General features: G+C 39.1%; 1 protein-coding gene across 1 annotated transcript in view; it reads right to left on the bottom strand.

Annotated features, from left to right (window-relative positions):
• Window positions 1-1,392: 1,392 nt before the first annotated feature.
• BTBD8 (BTB domain containing 8) overlaps window positions 1,393-18,442 on the bottom strand; it is a 64,513-nt gene continuing 47,463 nt past the window's right edge. The window contains exons 13-18 of the mRNA XM_054038021.1: window positions 15,580-15,641; window positions 13,825-14,461; window positions 13,382-13,469; window positions 12,703-12,842; window positions 9,760-12,180; window positions 1,393-8,351 (exon numbers count right to left, since the gene is read on the bottom strand). Of these exons, the coding sequence (XP_053893996.1) occupies window positions 7,882-8,351; window positions 9,760-12,180; window positions 12,703-12,842; window positions 13,382-13,469; window positions 13,825-14,461; window positions 15,580-15,641 (3,818 nt within the window). The 3' untranslated portion in view covers window positions 1,393-7,881. The remainder of the gene's footprint in view (window positions 8,352-9,759; window positions 12,181-12,702; window positions 12,843-13,381; window positions 13,470-13,824; window positions 14,462-15,579; window positions 15,642-18,442) is intronic.

The raw sequence follows: 18,442 nt of genomic DNA on the forward strand, positions 1-18,442 counted from the left end.
CTCCCGCACACCGCAAAAAGGGCAGGCATCGGGAAGAGGGGTGAACCATGCCAGGTACATGCCCGTGCTCACAGCTCCATGAAGGAGCTGCCAACTAACGTCCCTGGCGGGCCATGGAAACAAGGTGGAATACAGGCTGGTCCACCGGGGTCCCTCACCCTCTGCAGCTCGTAGAAGGTCCCACCACTTGGTATCGGGGCGGGACACGAGGGTGGGGAAATGAAGAGTGTGGAGCATGAGTGTGCAGAGATGGTCCTGTGGTGCAGTTCGGAAGCAAACTGCAAATCACGCAGATGGCTTGGGGTACAAAGGGGTGGGGGCCGAGGGGGCTCACAGGGCAGGGGCCCGATGAGATCCAGAGGGCCTGTGGGTGACGGGTGGGCGAGGATACCCTCTCGCAGGACCCACTTGAGATAAAACCAAGAATTGGGCAATAAGGCTGTCTTCACCTCCCAAAGTATGCGCAGGGTGTGTGTGTGTACTAAGGGCGGAGAGCCCCATGTGCCAGCCAAGTGCATAAGGATCACCCGGTCCCCCGGTCATAGTCCAGGTGATCTCTGATCCTGGTAACTTCCGCCAGGACCAACCTCTGGTGGACCGAGGGCGGCTCTGCCATCTGCACACGAAGATGACGTTTGTGTAGCAGGGGCTCCACGAGGAGATCTGCCCCCTCAGTGGCCGCCACGGACCTGGTCACCGAGACCAGCTTCCAGGCCCGGAGGAGATCCTGGTAGAAGACCGGCAGCTCGGAGAGGTCTTGCGTAAGACCTCTCGGATGGAGATAAAAGAGCTGCCATAGAAGGCAGGTATATTAGCCCCAGGATAAGCAGGTCCCTGTTCCCATGGTAATTGAACAGGGGTTACTCCAGCTTAAATTAGGACACCTGGGGCCAATCAAGGGCCTGCCAGAACTTGTTAAAAGCCTCCTCTCAAGTCAGATGGGGCATGCAATAAGAGCTGTGGGGGGCAGGTGTGCTACTGGAGAGCTGGACGGTACAGACACTGACAAATGCCAGGAGACAGATCTCACAGGTACAGAGATGAAGAGCAGGGGAAACCCTGCCCAACAAGGCGTATATCCTTTCTGGGACCCACAGGTTTGGGGAGAAGAGACCCTGCCTGAGGGGAGAGACTTAACTGGTTGCCTGGCCTGCTGCCACTGCGCCTGGATGAGCTACCAGAGACTATGAGGCTCTCCTCCCCCTCCCCGGTCAGGGAGGCTGAGAGGAACCCCTGCTCAGACAAGGAGCGGGACAGTAAACCCAGGGTGTGGGGAAATTCCAAGGGAGAGAGCAATCCCCCAACCCCCCACTAAGAGGAAGTGTGAAACCCACCAAGGTGGAGAAGGAGTTCTGCCACACCCCACATGCAATGGATTACAAAGACTCAGCATTTCAGTTATATAATGGGTTTATTATTTTCCATTTTATACATAAATGGAGAAAGCTTGTAGGACTAAGCAACTGTACAGCAATTTTAGAAACAGAAGTGCATGTTCACTATTCATCATTTGGAGATGCAGCTAGTTACTTATCCCTAAGATCACAATGTGGGCTAAAATGTTTAAAAAGTAAACAGGTAGAAAACATGCAAGTTTTCAGTTTGATAGCTTAAAAAACAAACAACTCTAAACCACCGGGTGAGCAGATATTTTAGGACCCTAAAACCATGGATTGCTGGAAGTGAAACTGTACCTTCTCTCATAATACATCCTAGGATCTGGAGCATGACAGTCCAGAAAATGGGGATTAAAGTTTTCTATTCCACAGTTTTTTTGTTTGTTTGTTTTTTAAAAAGTAGATTGGTGGAAGGTAGGAAGGTCTGACACGCAGAGGAGTCTGTCTGCCACATAAGTAATTTATGGGATCTGAGCATGATATGACTGCTGGTTAATTGATAGTTATTTTAAGATTGTATGAAATATAAACTATATAGAGATTTTTACACTGCTACATTGGATCTGATGTACACATTGGCCTGTCTCTGACATATCAGTGTTATGTACACTGATGATATTGTACTGAGTCAGAATAGCATACTACTCTCAGATTTATAAACAAAATGGATCTTATTAAATATTCTAGCACAAGTCTGACAATCATATTTGCCCCAGGACCGCCCAGAGGATTCAGGGGGCCTGGGGCAAAGCAATTTCGGGGGCCCCTTCCATAAAAAAAAAGTTGCAATACTATAGAATAGTATATTCTCATGGAGGCCCCTGAGGGGCCCGGGGCAAATTGCCCCCCCACCCCCGGTGGCCCTGATTTGCCCTACCAATATAAAACACTGAAAGGGCACTAGAGGGCTGGAGTCTTGACGTGATATAATACATGAAACAGCGCTCGGGCACAGCTTTGCCAAACTCAGCGTTATGGAATGCATTGTATAGTGAAAGCGAAACAAAAATTTGAAGCAATACTGGCTAAAAGTTTCATTTTGGATTCTTGAAGTTAGACATCCATCTCCGTATGTAGGCACTTACGGAAAAATGGCCAGATTTTTAATGGGAGCTGCAAAGGCTCAAAATTTCTGAAAAAAATAAGGCCACTCAGGTGTCGAAATATGGAGATGGGTGCCAGACTTTTTTTTTAAGTTAACACAAACTATTTTGACTACTTATATCAAAGTAAGAATCTTACTAGGCATAGTACAAAACCCTTGAATAATTGATGCCTGAGTATTTGTTTTTTAAGATCTGCAAGACTATATTTATATTTTAAAGTGGAATGGAAATAGAAATGTTTTCAGATTCTATCCTTGCTGTAATTCAAGCTTCCCACCTGCCTTGAAGTTACATTTCTTACAGCTTTGAATTTACAATTGAAGTACCAATAGGATCACATGTTGAGGCAGATTTCTTACCTGGGAATGTCTGTGCAGTAACCAGGGAGAGCAAGAAAACAGCATATAGTTGCATTATTATTAATATTGGAGGGAGGAGAGAAGGGATAGCTCAGTGGTTTGAGCATTGGCCTGCTAAACCCAGGGTTGTGAGCTCAATCCTTGAGGGGACCATTTAGGGATTTGGGGCAAAAAATCTGTCTGGGGATTGGTCCTGCTTTGAGCAGGGGGTTGGACTAGATGACCTCCTGAGGTCCCTTCCAACCCTGATATTCTATGATTTATACTATCATGGCACCAAGAGAGTCCAATCAGGATCCTCTTGGGAATTAAAAATAGTTTCAGGTATTACACCTACTTTTGAGTTCCCCTGCCAATTTTTGTGATTTTTACAAACACTTCATGAAGTTTAAAACATGTTTGTGCAATTCTTGTACACAACAGATGAAAGAGAAAAACACAGAGAAAGGACTAAGGGCCCAATCATGCAAATACTTAATGTACCTAACTTCACTTATACAAGTAGTTCAAACATAGGCACATGCTTAAACGTTTGCAAGATGGTGGCCTGACTACACAGAGGAAACTGTGAAACAATGCATACAGAGGTCTGTCAAATGAAAGATCAAAAGAGTTGTACTTTCTGTTCTTTCTGTTCCAGTCTCTTTCAATTATTAGTAATCACAAGTAATAACAGTAGGAAAAAATTTCAGATGGAAGTGGGTTTTTTGTTTGTTTTTAGATTTTAAGTTGATTATGCCTCTAAAGAAGTTCATTTCCCAGTGCACCGAGTTCAGCTCCCTGAAATACACCCCCCTGGCCAGCATCTGGATACTAACTTAAATAGGTATAGAATTTTTTGCAGTTAAACAGCAGTGTTTCTAATTCTACTGTAGAATCCTCCACTACAGCTTATCAACAACAGATTAATGAAAACAGTTACAAAATTTCTGCAAGAGATAAAAACTTCTAGTCATAATGGATGTACTTTTAAAAGCCCATTTCCCACCTCTAGTCCTGTGTAGTCACCACCAGCTTTGTTACAGAGCCACCTGCCCTGAATTCCTGTATTTTTTTTTTTTGTCAGTTCTGCTTAGTGCTGGAAAGAGCATGATATACCAAGGTAGAATAGTGAATAATCCAATCATGAATATTAGTATAATACACACAATAATACTTGGTTAATTTTTTTTAACCATAAATCATCCCTACATCTAAAATATTAGAAGTTAGCAGACTAGAGATATAGAACAAAACAGTACATGTACTGAAAAAAAAAATAGCATTTATACTACATGCACTTTAGTCACATAGACCCTGAACCTACTCCAACTGAGATCAACAGGAGTTTTATCTTTGACTTTAATGGGAGCAAGATTGTGCCTTCTTAATTGTTTATGTTCCATGGCAGGCGATGCTGAAAGACACAGTAATAAGTCTTAACACCTTCAAACAGAGGGTTTAGATTTTTTGGGACAAAATGCAGTAAGCATGTTGGTAATGAATTTCCAGATGGCAATAACATGGTATCAAAGGTTTAAAATAGTCTATGCCGCCAGCAATATGTAGCTAGAACAGCTTTTTAATTTACTGTTTGTATTTCCTGGAAGAAGTTAACACTTCTTCCAGGAAGGTTAAGGGGCCAGATCCTGGACTCAATCTTCAGGTAGAGGCAGTGGAAAACAGAATTATGGCATTTCAAAAATTCAGTGCCACTTTGAAGCAGAGTTCAAAAATAGAAATATAGTCCAGTTATTCAAGTTGTACAGCCAGGCTTCATGCTAGCCAGAACTGCCATCTTGCAGATGGACATATTTCTTGGACAGCATCAGTATTGCTTCTTTACCAATTGCCTCCAAAGCACTTATAAAGGAGGACCTTCTTACTCAACAGATCTATTCCCTGTGAGCATCACAGCCATATCTGCTGACTTTATTGTAATTGTTAGATGCTAGAGTAAGTTCTTCCAAGAAAGAGTTGACAAAATACGTGACTTTCCCCATCCCCTTGGTTTACCTTCCCTTTCTTCTTCTCCTCCTACAATTCTCTCCCTCCTCCCGTCACAGAGACAGAAGTTTCTTATCTGCTCTCATCATTTTCTTGTATTCCCATCTATATTAATCTGTTGTCTTTTGTCTTACTTAGTCTGTACCACAAAGAACTTACAATCTATCTTTTAGTTCAGTGTTTGTAAAAGACCTAGTGCAACGGGGTCCTGGTCCTTCACTAGGGCTCCTAGGCACTTTGGCAATACAGATAATGAATAATATTACTACTTTTTACTTCTATTGGCTTTGCAGAGCCAACATGGCTGAGAGAGAGCTGGATTCTATTATTTCTTGTGCATCGACAAAATTTTTACTAAATTCCACTTAGTTACACCTGTTCCAATCCATTGAAGAAGTTGTAGCTATATTACTGAGGACCTGAGAAAATAACACAGGTTGACAAAAATTCTAGCCTGAAAAGTGAGAGCTGGTATTCAGAAGAAAACAAAACAAAAAATCCGAATCATTTTAACTGTAACTTAAACATATTTGATCTGTAAGTCAGACACACAAACTGGGAAACATGTCATTTTTCAGTCACTTTTCAGATATGAGCTGCACTTGAAGAAAACAAGAAAATATAAAGGAAAGGGGAGAGAGCGCAGAAGGATCCTTCTTTCATTCTCTGTCTACTCTCCTGATCTCTTACCTTTTCTTCTCCCATATTACTTTGTGTAAAAATTAATACCCTCTTGTGCCTTCATCAATTTAGAGTTCATTACATGTTTTTATTTTATACCTTCCATGGTCCTTATTGTCTCCTACACGGGAATAACCATGTTGGGGTGAGAAACTTGAATTCTCTCTATTTTGAGTTATTTGAATCCCTCTATAGAAGACAATGGTGGTTTTCCCTTATCCCACAGATTCTTCAATATCTGTGCTCCTCTCAGAACTGGAGCACGTAAATGGAGTCTCTCTCCTGATCTTGGAGGAGATTTGCTTTTGGGAGTTCCCCTAGCTGCAGCAATCTCCCCTCCCCCATCCACCAAATGTGGATAATGTAGCAAATACAGACTACAATGGGTAAGATGCTGAGCTTGCACAAACTCAGGCTGTATTAATTTATGCTGCTTCCTTTGTGGGTTTAGGATAGGATATCCAGGAGTCCAACTGATGCCCCTAGCCTCCTTACAGGAACCCTTGGGGAGAATCCTCTATAAGAAAGCTGGGGATGGGCATGCAGCCAAGACTGAACTCCCTTCTAAGTATCATGGGCACAGACATGAAGGGGAGATTAATATCTTTCCTTTAACCTCTATTTAGAAGGTAAAATTCTTCCTCTACCAATTTATAATTCTGCTTCAATAAAATGTTGATTGTATTGACAGACACTCAAGTCAGTGTATAGCAGCCTTTCCAAGTCATGAGTTCTGAGATCAAAATGCTGATTAGGTCAAAAGTGAAAGTTAGTTCAGCAGTCACTGCTTAGCCACATCTCAAAGCGACTTCACAATTCAAGACTCCTGTCAGTCTCTGCTTATAAATAGCATAGGATCAAGATAACAGGAATACCTGCAGACCAGGATTAAGGTGCATTGGCAGAATTGTGCAAAAGTTTGCAAAACACCCGCCAGTATTATCCTTGGCTGTAACCAGTGCAAGTTAGGCTTTTGGTAAAAAAGTCTTTTTTTAAAATATGACCATTTTAGTAATTTGTTACTGCAGTGTAGCACTCCCATTTGAAGGCACATCTCCTGTTGGTCATTAACAGGAGGGGATCTGCAGAAGCAATATTGTATAGTTTACATAAGACCATCCCTTATTGCTGCATTTTGCCTCAGTATGGCATGAAGAATATGGTCCAATATCCCTCACCTGGAAAGTATCCCCAAAAACAACAACAAAAAACCCTGCTCATGTCATTTAACTGCCATCTTTTTTAGCAGCAGAATGAGCAGAGCAGACATGGTGAGAAGCATTTCCTTCTCAGTTCTCAATCAAGAGGATGAGACACTGGGCCTCCATAAGGAAGTTTTTAGAGGCATTATGAGATTAAAAAGAGACAGCAAAAACCCTAACACCCTCTCAAAGATAGAAGACACACTGGGATTTTGAAATCCCCAATAAACTAGTTATGACTTAGACAGTAAGGGAGTGGCACAAAAGTATCTTGAGTTGTAGCACAACTAGAATTCCATTTCAAACATGGACTTTTAAAGTGAAGAAGGCAAGAGTGCCACTGCTAAAACTTCAGACTGAATCTACTTTTTGAGCTGTTAGACACAGTATTTCAGAACAGGTTTAACATTCTGATTCATACACCATGCCATTATTTACTGAAGTAAGGGAATGTATGTGTGTTCCTAAGAGAGGAACTGTACCATTCTTACAGTACCTCTGCAGTCTTGTATTTAAATAAATGACAATTTAAAAACAATTATTGAAAATTTTCAAAACAAACAAATATACAAAATCAATCCAGTGGAAACAAACTGAATAAGCAGCTAATGTAAATAGAGTCCAAAACTTTTTACATTCTGTAAATGCAAATATAAATTTCTAATATTTAAAGTACTGTTGGAACACAACACCTTTCAACACAACTCTCAATCTTTTATTGTTGAAAAATCACCAAGTCACTGTATGAAGAGCAAAAAGGAAAAGAATGGCGCTACTTATTGTGCAGTCACATGTTAAAATCCATGCTCAATAAAGAATATATTAACAAATGACAGAAAGGGGATAGAAGATGGAGTTTAAACCAATATTTTTCTTGCAAGTCATCTAATTTGTCTAACAATTTTAGAAAATACATGCTCAAAGTTGATTTTAGAAAAACATCTATTTCAGCTTTGAAAAATTATTCTATTTGTGATTAAAGCTAGGTTATAAATTAACAGTATGCACCTCAATATATTGGAAAGATTGCCTCAGTATCAAGAATTGGGTGTTCTTAACTGATGCAGTATTTCATTATTGTATGGAAACAATGCATCAAAAAATAGATTTGGGGTAGGGGTTGGAGTCCATTTTCAAACATTTGATCACTTTAATGATGGGTTTCCAGTTCAAGGATTGTCCATTCCCCTTGAGGAGAAGAACAATCTTCAGAGGAAAAGCTTGCCACTGTGATACTTGCTGAAGAATCATCCAGTGGCGACATTAGTTCAGTCCATCTACTGAAAGTATCAACATGTGATTTACCCTGAGGCTTTGAACCATCTCCTGCCAGAAGTAGTGTCTGATTGATAAGATATTGTGCTAAGTTAAGGTCTTCAGGAATAGAGTTTTTGAAATCAATGTTTGAGTCCTGCTCAGATAACAATTGCCTGAGAAGAGTCCAGTCCTGTTCTGCAAATTGCTGATCTTCAAAATCCACATCTAGAATGTCCCTTTCTGACTCCATCCTCTGCTCAATAGCTTCTCCAACATCCATCTCATATATTGGAGAAAGGGTTTTTGAAGGTCGATGCTCATACATGCAGGTTTGTGCCAATACGTCACAATCATCTATGTCTCCTGCAATAATTCATAATACTACACAATGTAAAAATTGCACATGTTCCCCCCTCAGGGCTTTGTAGAGCAAAATTTAACTCATTGCAGCAGAGACAATCCAACAAGTAACAAAAAATGTAAATTTATACAAAATTGACAAAATGTAGGCATTTATTTTCTGTGTAAAAAAAACCCCCAAAAAACAAACAAAGTCTGGTTTACAAATTAAGTTAGAGCAGCAGTCACCACTGGTAATTAACAATAAACCTTCATAATTAGAACATTTCTGATTCAGAAAAGACAAATTATGTAAACAGACAATTAATGCACATGGAATTTCTCATTCACTACAATAACGTAAAGTTGGAACAGGAGGTGGGTGGGAAGGAATGGGGGAAAAAAAGAATATATGATCACTGAATGGTGATGTAAGCTCCAAAGAGAAGGAAAAACAAAATGGCTTATTCACAGGCTTATTTTATACTACACATTATAAGGGTAGCTGCAGGCAAGGACAAGCAAACTTAAAAAAATAGTACAACTTTTAAAAGGTCTTCTTCTGTGGTTCTGCTGAACATAGGTCATCATCATCAGCATTTCATTACTCTTGAATATACAATAGTTAATATATTCAGACACTACTGTGTATTTTATAATGGGATACTTTGAATTACTGGTTTAAAAAGACAAAACAGATAAAACATCTAGACAATCATCTAACTAGGTGAATCAAGCTAGAGCTTTTTTGTTTATAATCACTGGTTCAAATATAATCTCTCCTTTAGGAAATCAGTTTTCACTGGTAAAATTTAGAACAATTTTAGTAATCCTGTAAACTGCAAGTCTTAGGTCCCAAACTGCTCCCATTGAAGTCTATGGGAAATATCCCACTGAATTCAGTGGGAGAAGGATCAGCATCCACATCTCCATGTAAAATATATTAGATCAACAAATTGCAAAAGTAATGAATATAGCTGTTAAGGTAAACAGTCAGTGCACTTTAGTAAGGTTATTACTGTAGTTATTGCACATCCCACTTAAATATATGATATAGGTTGTAAAGCAGACAAAGCGTTTACAAAAGTTCCCACCGAAAGCTGATGCTGACAATGCTAAACTGGACCAAAAATAATTAGCATGCAAGGAATTGTTCCCAATCTTTCTTTTTAGTACTGCATAAAATCTATCTGAATAGATTTGCCTAGTATAAATATTCAAGTTTTCCATTGAAACATTGTTATTTAATGTGTATCCAAAATGGACAAGCACTCAGTAAACAAGTAAATACTTAAAAGCATTTAAGTTTTGTTTAAAAAATTTGAGCCAATTATTAGAGTTCATGATTTGACCCCAGACAAAACATTTCCAATATTCTGCCTACTAATTTAATTTTTTTGAGGGACTTAACATTTCTATTTCTGTACATTACCTGCAGGTAAATCAGTATTAGTGTATTCAGTAGGTACTCGTTGACACTCTCTCATTTGACCTTCCAGAGTCAGTAACTGATTCTTACAGGGTTTTACAGAATTCTTCTTTTGCATGTCACAATTAGTATCTCTTTGATGAAGGTCCAAATGACATGGTCTTTCTTGAGACTTTGTGTCATTGTCTGAAAGTTTATTGCACTGTTGAATTTCGTTAATCTCTTCATTCTTACTATTTACCTTTTGCTCTTCTATTGAACACTGACTATCTGCTACTGAGAGTACTTTCTCTGGGCAATTTTGTTCTGTCACTGAAGCACCCTGATTATCTTTTCCTTTGATTTCTGGGCTACGGGGATCTAGAAAAAAGTGCTCACTTTTATCTAATCTCTCACTTCTATCCTTTTCTTGTTGTTTGCACTCCAGGAATCCATCTTCAGTTTCCAATGAATACCTTGAATAATATGTCTTTTCATGATGCTCCTGAGATACACTATCAAAAACATCAGAAGGAGTAGGGGAATCTATGGAATGATGAAGGGGAGCATGAGCTTCTCCATCATCAGATCCCAGCTCTTCACATTCATCTACTGAAAGTAAAAGAGATCGCTTAAAATTTTTAGTTGTAGAAAATTCTTGACTTTCAATATTCTCTGTTGCATCTTCAAAAGCTAAATTAACAATTCCTTGGAATGGCTGAGTAGGAGGGTCAGATGGAGGAAAGCTTTCTACTACATTTTCTGCTTCAGATCTTTCATCTTCCGTTTCATCTGCAGAAGAGGAAACTTGGTCTGCTTCCTGAGTAAATTGTGCGCTGCCAAAAGTAGTGTTTTCATTTTCCCTAGTATTGGCCCTTAATACACCTTGACGTGACCACACTTCAGGTCTTTTTCTTGGTATCTCATCATCACTTGTTGAATTAACACGAAAAAGATCTGAACCCTCTTTTTTCATTTTCACTTCTATTCTTAGACTACTGTCATAGATTTTTAGTTCTTCAGGTGTACTTGTATCACTGCTGCTTCTTCCAAGAAAATCATGGCACAACATAGTGCTACATTTAGAAATCCCTCTCTCATTTGATCCTTCATCATCCTGAGAGCCTCCAGCATCATAGTCTTCTGATCTTGGTTTGATATCATCAGAAGATGTTGTTGCACTGCCGGTATCAGATTCAGGACTCTCTTTTGGATCCAACACACCTGTACTCAAATTCCAACGATCCACAAAGGGAGTTTCTGAATTTTCATGGCTTTCTGGTGTTTCTGTAGTATCCATATCTTTAGGTGAACATTTTTCTGTAACCTGTCCTGTGAAACATTTTGAAGCAGCATCTGAGTCTACTGTAGCAGACCTGTATTCGGTCAAGGCTGATTTATCAGACAATTGACCAGCACTTGCAAATCCCTTTACATGAGTCTTAGAGGATTTTCTTTCATCTTGTTCCGAATTAGAGGCATTTGTTACCTTAGAAAAGCTGGGTAAGTGATCTTCTCCATAATTAATGCCCATTTCAGTGTTTAAGGTATCATTTTGTTCCACACAGTCTTCTATTGCTTGTGTTAAACATACTTTGCTGTTTCCTGAATATCCCAAGTATTTCTGAGCTGAATCACAAACAGTTTTGCACTTTTTCAATCTTTCTTCTGAAACTGAAGTAGGGAGTTTTTGGCCAGTATTCTTGCAAATGACTGAGTATGCATTTCTACTAGGCTCTGTATAACAATTAAATTCAGTTGTATTACCATCATCTTTGTTTTTATCTACCGGATATTTAATTTCAATTTCATCTTCACAAACCTGTTTTGATTCCATGTCGTTTTGCATTGAAACATTCAGCTTAGGAACATTTTGTCCTCTAACTAGAGTACAAAAAGGTTTGGTTTCTACTTTGTATTCCCCATTTTCAAGAGGATCCATTAATTTTCTTGGATCAGGTTGCCATGATTCCACGAGTAGGTCTCCTCTGCTACACTCTATCATAGATTTTTCACACTTACTTTGTTTTGCAGGGCTGCATTTGTTATTGTCGTGTGGCTGAATTGCAAAAGCAGCAAATGTGTGTTGTTCAAGTTTCTGTTCAGGACTATGCATGTTTTTCTGGACAACAGGAGATTCACTTCTTGAATGTCTGTGTGTTGAAGATTGAGCTTTTGATATAGGCTGCCCAGTAACTATTTTCTGTTTTGGGTCTTTACTGTTTATAGTCTCACCTTTCTTTGAATGGGTTTGATTTTTGGGTGTTATTATTTTTGCAGTGGCTTTAACTGCAGATGTTTGTGATTGTTTAATACTCTTTTTCTTAGATGAAGGTTGTTTTTCTGAAAGTGCTGTCTGAGAAAAATTTTGCATCATGTTTTTTCCTTCATTTTGTTTCGGAGCCATTCCAGATTTTAACGAATTTTGTGAATCTCCTCGTGGTCCTAACAAATAAAGTAAACAAAACACATTCTAGTCAGCGAATTTATATTATTGATAAGTTGGATGCATGTAAGTCAAGTAAAAGATTATTAAAAATATTTTAGACAACCAAGTAATTTTAAAATTTGTTAAACAATTAAATGATCTTAAATACAAACATTTAATAAAAACGTGTATTGTGAATTTGTTTCAGATACAGAATTTCTACTGAACTTAATGGAAGTTCTAGGTGCAGAATACTTAAGGTACCATCAGAGGACAAAAGAGCTACAAAGCATATTAGGGAAGGGGTTTCTCCCCAATAGCTGGCCAGATTTTAAAAAATAAATATACACCAGCCTCATGAGAATTAAACAAGCAGAAAAATACATCTGAGGTCTATCAGCAAAAATGAAATATGGGAAATACACTAAGATTGTCAGAACATTTCTATTGTCGGATAACAAATTCCTTATCTGTGTTACACTATAGCAAAATGATTCAAATAGTAAATATGATTTTAGTTTAGTGCCATTTAATTCTACCTTGGTTTTTGGCAACATTAGCTGGTGCATTCTTTGTCTTCTGCTGAGCTGTAGAATTGCCACTCACATTTCCCTTTTTCTTCAAAACAGTTTGTGGACTTTGTTCATTGTATCCTTTCCCAGTGGTTTTTTTGGTCACACTATGAGAGAAAAAGATACTGCTTGCATTACTTGCAAGTTTAAGATCTAAAAAATGAACTTGTTTAAATAATCAGTAGTACTCTATATTGTTTAACATGGAAAGCACAATATATGCCATGTAAAATGATTTTCCTCTTCCTGAAAATAAACAATATAATTTAGGGACCCGTTTCTCCAAGGTACTAACTCCTCATCTTCCACTGATTTTGTAGCTTCATCTAAGCTATTTCAGAGGCTATGTAGGAGTTATCAGCACTTTCCATGATTCAGTCACATAATTGTTCAGATCTGCAGAGTTACTGTAACAATGCTAAAATAACAAATAAACAAAACAGCCCAAACCCAGAGGCAAAACAATGCTATCTTCACAAGAATGTTGTCTGTAGTTATTTCTACTTTCTCACTAACAATGTGAAATAGAAACTATTCTGAAAAATCCTTAGGTTTAAAAACATGTTGATTAAATGACAATTACATTTAATCAAGCAATTAAAAACCCAGTATACAATTATAAGTAATATTTTGATTTCCAACAAACCTATTTGTTGTAACGTTCGTCTCAAGTTCATTAGCTTTTTTGTTGGTAGCTCCATTAGTCAACTTCAAAACAGACTTTGTTTTCATTGCTATAAGCAAAATTAAAGATTAGTTATAGGATAAAATGTATAATATACAAATACCTAAAAAGAAATATTAATGTATAACGGTCAGATACTGAAAACAGCACAGATGCCAAAACTGGAAGAATTGAGATTTATATAGTGCTGTCTTGTATACGCACATATTTTTTCAAAGCACATAACATTTGAGTTAGAGCCATTAATACCTGGGCATTTTAGCATTACTTTTTGTAATTAATATTTATTTTAAAAATATGCTTGTGCAGGGTCATAACCATCTAGAATAGAACTTTTGGAACTCTCCAGGCTGTTTTCCAGCATATGACCTGCCTGTGGCAAGTCAGAAGGGGTCTCTAATTACCAGTATATATTTTTCCTTCATCTACTGGTTTATCCTCTTTGGGTTCATCTAGTTGTTCATTGGAAATCTGTAAATCTGTACTTGAGTTTGTTGACTTGCTGAAAGTTCCTGTCTCTGTTACTAGAGAGGGTGATTCTTTCCCTGTGGTTTTCTTCAATGGCTTTGTTTTGATTTGCACACTTGGGCTTCCAGTAAGTACTTTAGGTCTGGCACCTGAATTTTTTCCTTCCTGATTTTTTACAGCTTTTCCACTTCCAGAATTTTTTTGCCCACTTGCAGATGATGACCTTTCTGAATCTTGTTTGGTAATCAAGCTTTCAGCCTTAGCATTTCCATTACTTTCTATTTTTGGCTTTATGACAGCTCTAGCCTTTGGTGAAGCAACTTTTTCCCCAGTTTTTGAATCTTTTGTAATTTTGGAAACTGTTTTCTTACTATCTTTTCCCTTTAAGTCATCATGTTTTGAAGTCTTATTAGCAGTGTTTCTGTTGGTACTTGATGTATGTCCAGATGCTCCTAATCCATCAGATTTCATTTTATCCTGTTTAGTGAAGGAACTGCCGCAATAATCTCTCTTGCCTTTTACTTTCCAGGAAGTGTGCCTTATATCAACAGAGTCAGTAATGCGTCTGTTTAGCTGGAAAGAACAGAAGACACTTAGCAACACAATAAATCATGCATAATCTTTAACTCTTGAAATGGAGGTACTCCTGAAGTTTAGTATTAAAATTAGAGTTTGGGAGGAAGAAATAAAATTCATTTTCCAAGTCACAGAGCTCAGATTGCTGCCTTTCAAGCACTCTTTAAGTACTAACTCCAGTTCCCTTTACGTCCCCTATTGAAGTCAGATCTGAATCAGAGGGTACAAGAAATGCCTATGCAAAACCTTGTCCTTTACTTTGGACATAATACTGTATAATCTTTACTTCTTTATACAATTAGTTCCTGTTGGAGAGATTCATTTATTTTATAGGTTATATTTAGACTTTCAAACTGGGAATTCAGTATATGATTCCCTATGAACATGAAGACTGCCATTATTTTTACATACATATGACATAGGAAGCTTTCAACCATTATAAAACAGTACATCTTCCAAAGAAGGGTTCAGAATTCCCAGGTAAAGGTATTTTTTAGTGTTAAGATATAAGCCTATAAAAATGTAACCTAACTAGTAACAAAGTGAATAGTAATGTATATCCTTGGACATTAACCCCTATAACAGTACCTTTTCTGTCAAACAGCAATGTCACTTTGGGCATGATTCTCAAACACGTGGATTGTCAATGACTTTGAAAAGCTCTTTCACAGCAAGCAGATTAATGGGGAGCGTAACAGACGGAGTTAAGTGGTGGCTTGAGCTAATGGAACAGCTCCATTAGCTCAGTAGCAGACCACCCTTTTTTCCAAACTGGAGATCACAGGGTTATTATTACACACCAACAGGGAAGTGTGCAATAACTTCTGAACACAAATTCCTGTCTTCTGTTTGGCCCCCAACTATCTGAAAGCATGGACTCCTGCTAACCCACATCAAAATCTAAAATGCTCGAATAACGGACATCACAGATTATGAATAAAATATTGGCTCAACTGGGATTACAAGGAAAATGTGATTGCTGAAGATTAACTACGAGCAGTTAGTAAACACAGACCACAACAGATTACATTATTTTGAAAATATAAAGCATGAAAAGGAGCAGTTATGTTTACGGGATTCTGATTATTTTTAATTGTAAGAATCTAAGCATTTACCTGAGAACTAGTGAATACAGGTTTTTTGCCAAGTCTTCGATCATCCCCTTTGTCAAAAGCAGCTGTATAGGGAAAAAGGATCGCTATTATCAGTGAGAAGGCAGCATGAGAGAGAGAGGGGAAAAAAAGCCAGCCTTATTCATGGAACTATCTTTTGGAGCCAGTGAACTAGTCGAGGGAGATTTATTTTGGCAAAATGGAAAACATTAAGTGGCGAAGGATGTTTTTGTATCTAGAGTACAAGATTCAGAGTTAGGAGATCCAATATCTGTAATGAACTTTGCAACAGACTTATGTGACATGAAGCAAGTAACTTAATCTCTGTTTCCCCATCTACAAAACAAGGATAATACTTCCATACCTCTGATGTATGTAGCTCATTAAATCTTTGGGGGTGTACTTTGAGATCCTGGGTGTATAGGAATGTGCAACAACAATCACTTTCAATTAGTTCTAACCACCTATACATTTATACTAACATCTATTTGAAATAAAATCTATTCTCTTAAAACAACTAAACAATATACTGTAGTATATAGCGTGGTCTGTTTGGGGGGCATGTGCTGAGCCTAGTGGCCTGCTAAGCAAGGCTGAGAGCTTCTTAAGGAAATTTTGATTCCTAATCCCATTAGAATCTGTTAAGCATTGACCAAGGAGCAGGACTAGCAGGGAGAACAGGGGTTTAAAAAACAAGCTCCAAAGTGACATGGGAAGTTTTGCAAGGGAGGGCTTGTCTACATTACCACGCGGGGTTGATCTAAGATACGCAACTTCAGCTACGTGAATAGTGTAGCTGAAGTTGACGTACTTAGATCTACTTACTGCGGTGTCTTCATTGTGGTAAGTCGACAGCTGACGCTCTCCTGCCAACTCTGCTTGTGCTCCTCATTCTGGTGGAGTACCAGAGTCGATGGGAGAGCGTTCAGCAGTCAATTTTATCGACTGGGATAGACGTGATAAATCAACCCCCGCTGGATTGATTGCTGCCTGCCAATCCGGCGGGTAGTGTAGACAAGCCTGGAGTTTAGAGAGGAAGCATGAGAGCTAGATGCACCTAACATTCTCTAAACTTAGGCCAATAACCACCCTCCTCCCCCGCTGCCCTCCAAAAGAAAAAGGAAAAAAAAGCTGCAAGAGTAAAAACAATGCAGGCAGAAGTCCAGCAGCAGAGTTGGGGCTATCCAATTTATTGCTGAATGCAGCATGCATAATTACCTGCCTTGTGGGCAGGTGGCATATATGCATTCAGTGCAAGGAGCTCATGACCCTCAGAGACCAAGTATGGACACTTCAGACCAGAGTAGCTGAACTGGAGAAGCTAAGAGAGACTAACAGGAACATAGATGAGGCTTTCTAGGACTTTCTGGGATTAGAGTGCTCCCAACCCCAGTCTGACAGCCTCTGTGCTGTTGAGGAGGAAGAGGAAAGTCTCCGGGAAGGAGAACATCAAACTGGAGTGGAGGGAAACAATCCTATAGTTCGGACCCTCCTTCTAAATGATGTCATGGTATCCTCTTGCACGGAGAATACCTCTTGGGGGGTGGGGTGGGAGAGGGGACAGTGGAGAATTCTAGTTATTAGTGAGACAAGTAATGGGGGATTTCATCAATTAGAAATATAAATAGCTGGGTTTGTGATGATCAAGAGAACCACTGGTGAACTGCCTGGCAGGTGCGGAGGTTGTGGATCTCTCGAGACATCTAGCCAGGCTTATGTGCAGTGCTCGGGAGGAGGCAGTGGTCATGGTACATGCAGGTACCAGTGACATAGGGAAAGGCAGGAGAGAGGTTCTGCAGGTCAAATTTAGGCTTCTAGGTAAGAGATTAAAGACCAGGACCTTCATGGTAGCATTCTCTGAAATGCCTTCAGTTCCATGTGCAGGGCCAATTAGATACGAAGAACCGCAGGGTCTCAATGCATGGATGAGACTATGGGTCTATTACAGAAGTGGGTGGGTGTAGTTCTTTGGCTTGCAATGTGCAGGAGATCAGACTACATGCTCATGATGATCCCTTCTGGCATTAAAGTCTATGAATCTATGACTCCCCAAACTGACTGTGTACATGTCACCTCAGGACGGGATGCAGAAATACAGTTTCTAGACACCATCAATGACTGCTTCTTGGAGCAGCTAGACCTGGAACCCACAAAGGGAGAGAGAATTCTGGATTTAGTCCTATGTGGAACAAAGGATCTGGCCCAGTAGCTGAACCGTTCAGTAAGAATGACCATTATATAATTAAATTTAACATCCTTAATGTCTTGGGGGGGGATGGGAGGAGGTGGAGGAAATACCAGAAAAGACCACCACAGTACCATTTGACTTCAGAAAGGGGAACTACACAAAAATGAGGAAGCTACTTAAACAGAAATTAAAAGGAACAGTCACAAGAGTGAAATGCCTGCAAGCTGCATGTATACTTTTTAAACACACCATCAGAGAGGCTCAGATTAAATGTGTACCCCAAATTAAAAAGAAAAGTAAGAGGACCACACAAAAAAATGCCACTGTGGCTAAACAGAGTAAAAGAGGCAGTTAGAGACAAAAAAGGCATCCTTTAAAAATTAGAAGCCAAATCCTACTGAGGAAAATAGAAAGGAGCATAAAATCTGGTAAATCAAGTGTAAAAGTAAAATTAGGCAGGCCAAAAAAGAATTTGAAGAACAACTAGCAACAGACTCAAAAACTAGAACAGCCATTTTTTAAAAGTACATCAGAAGCAGTGAGCCAGCCAAACAATCAGTGGGGCTACTGGAGGATCGAAGTGCTAACGGGGCACTCAAGAAAGCCATTGCCAAGAATCTAAATGAATTTGCATCAGTCTTCACCAGAGAAGATGTGAGGGAGATTCCCACACCTGAG

Source organism: Malaclemys terrapin, chromosome 8 (genome assembly GCF_027887155.1).
Source record: "Malaclemys terrapin pileata isolate rMalTer1 chromosome 8, rMalTer1.hap1, whole genome shotgun sequence".
Lineage (NCBI taxonomy): Eukaryota > Metazoa > Chordata > Testudines > Emydidae > Malaclemys > Malaclemys terrapin.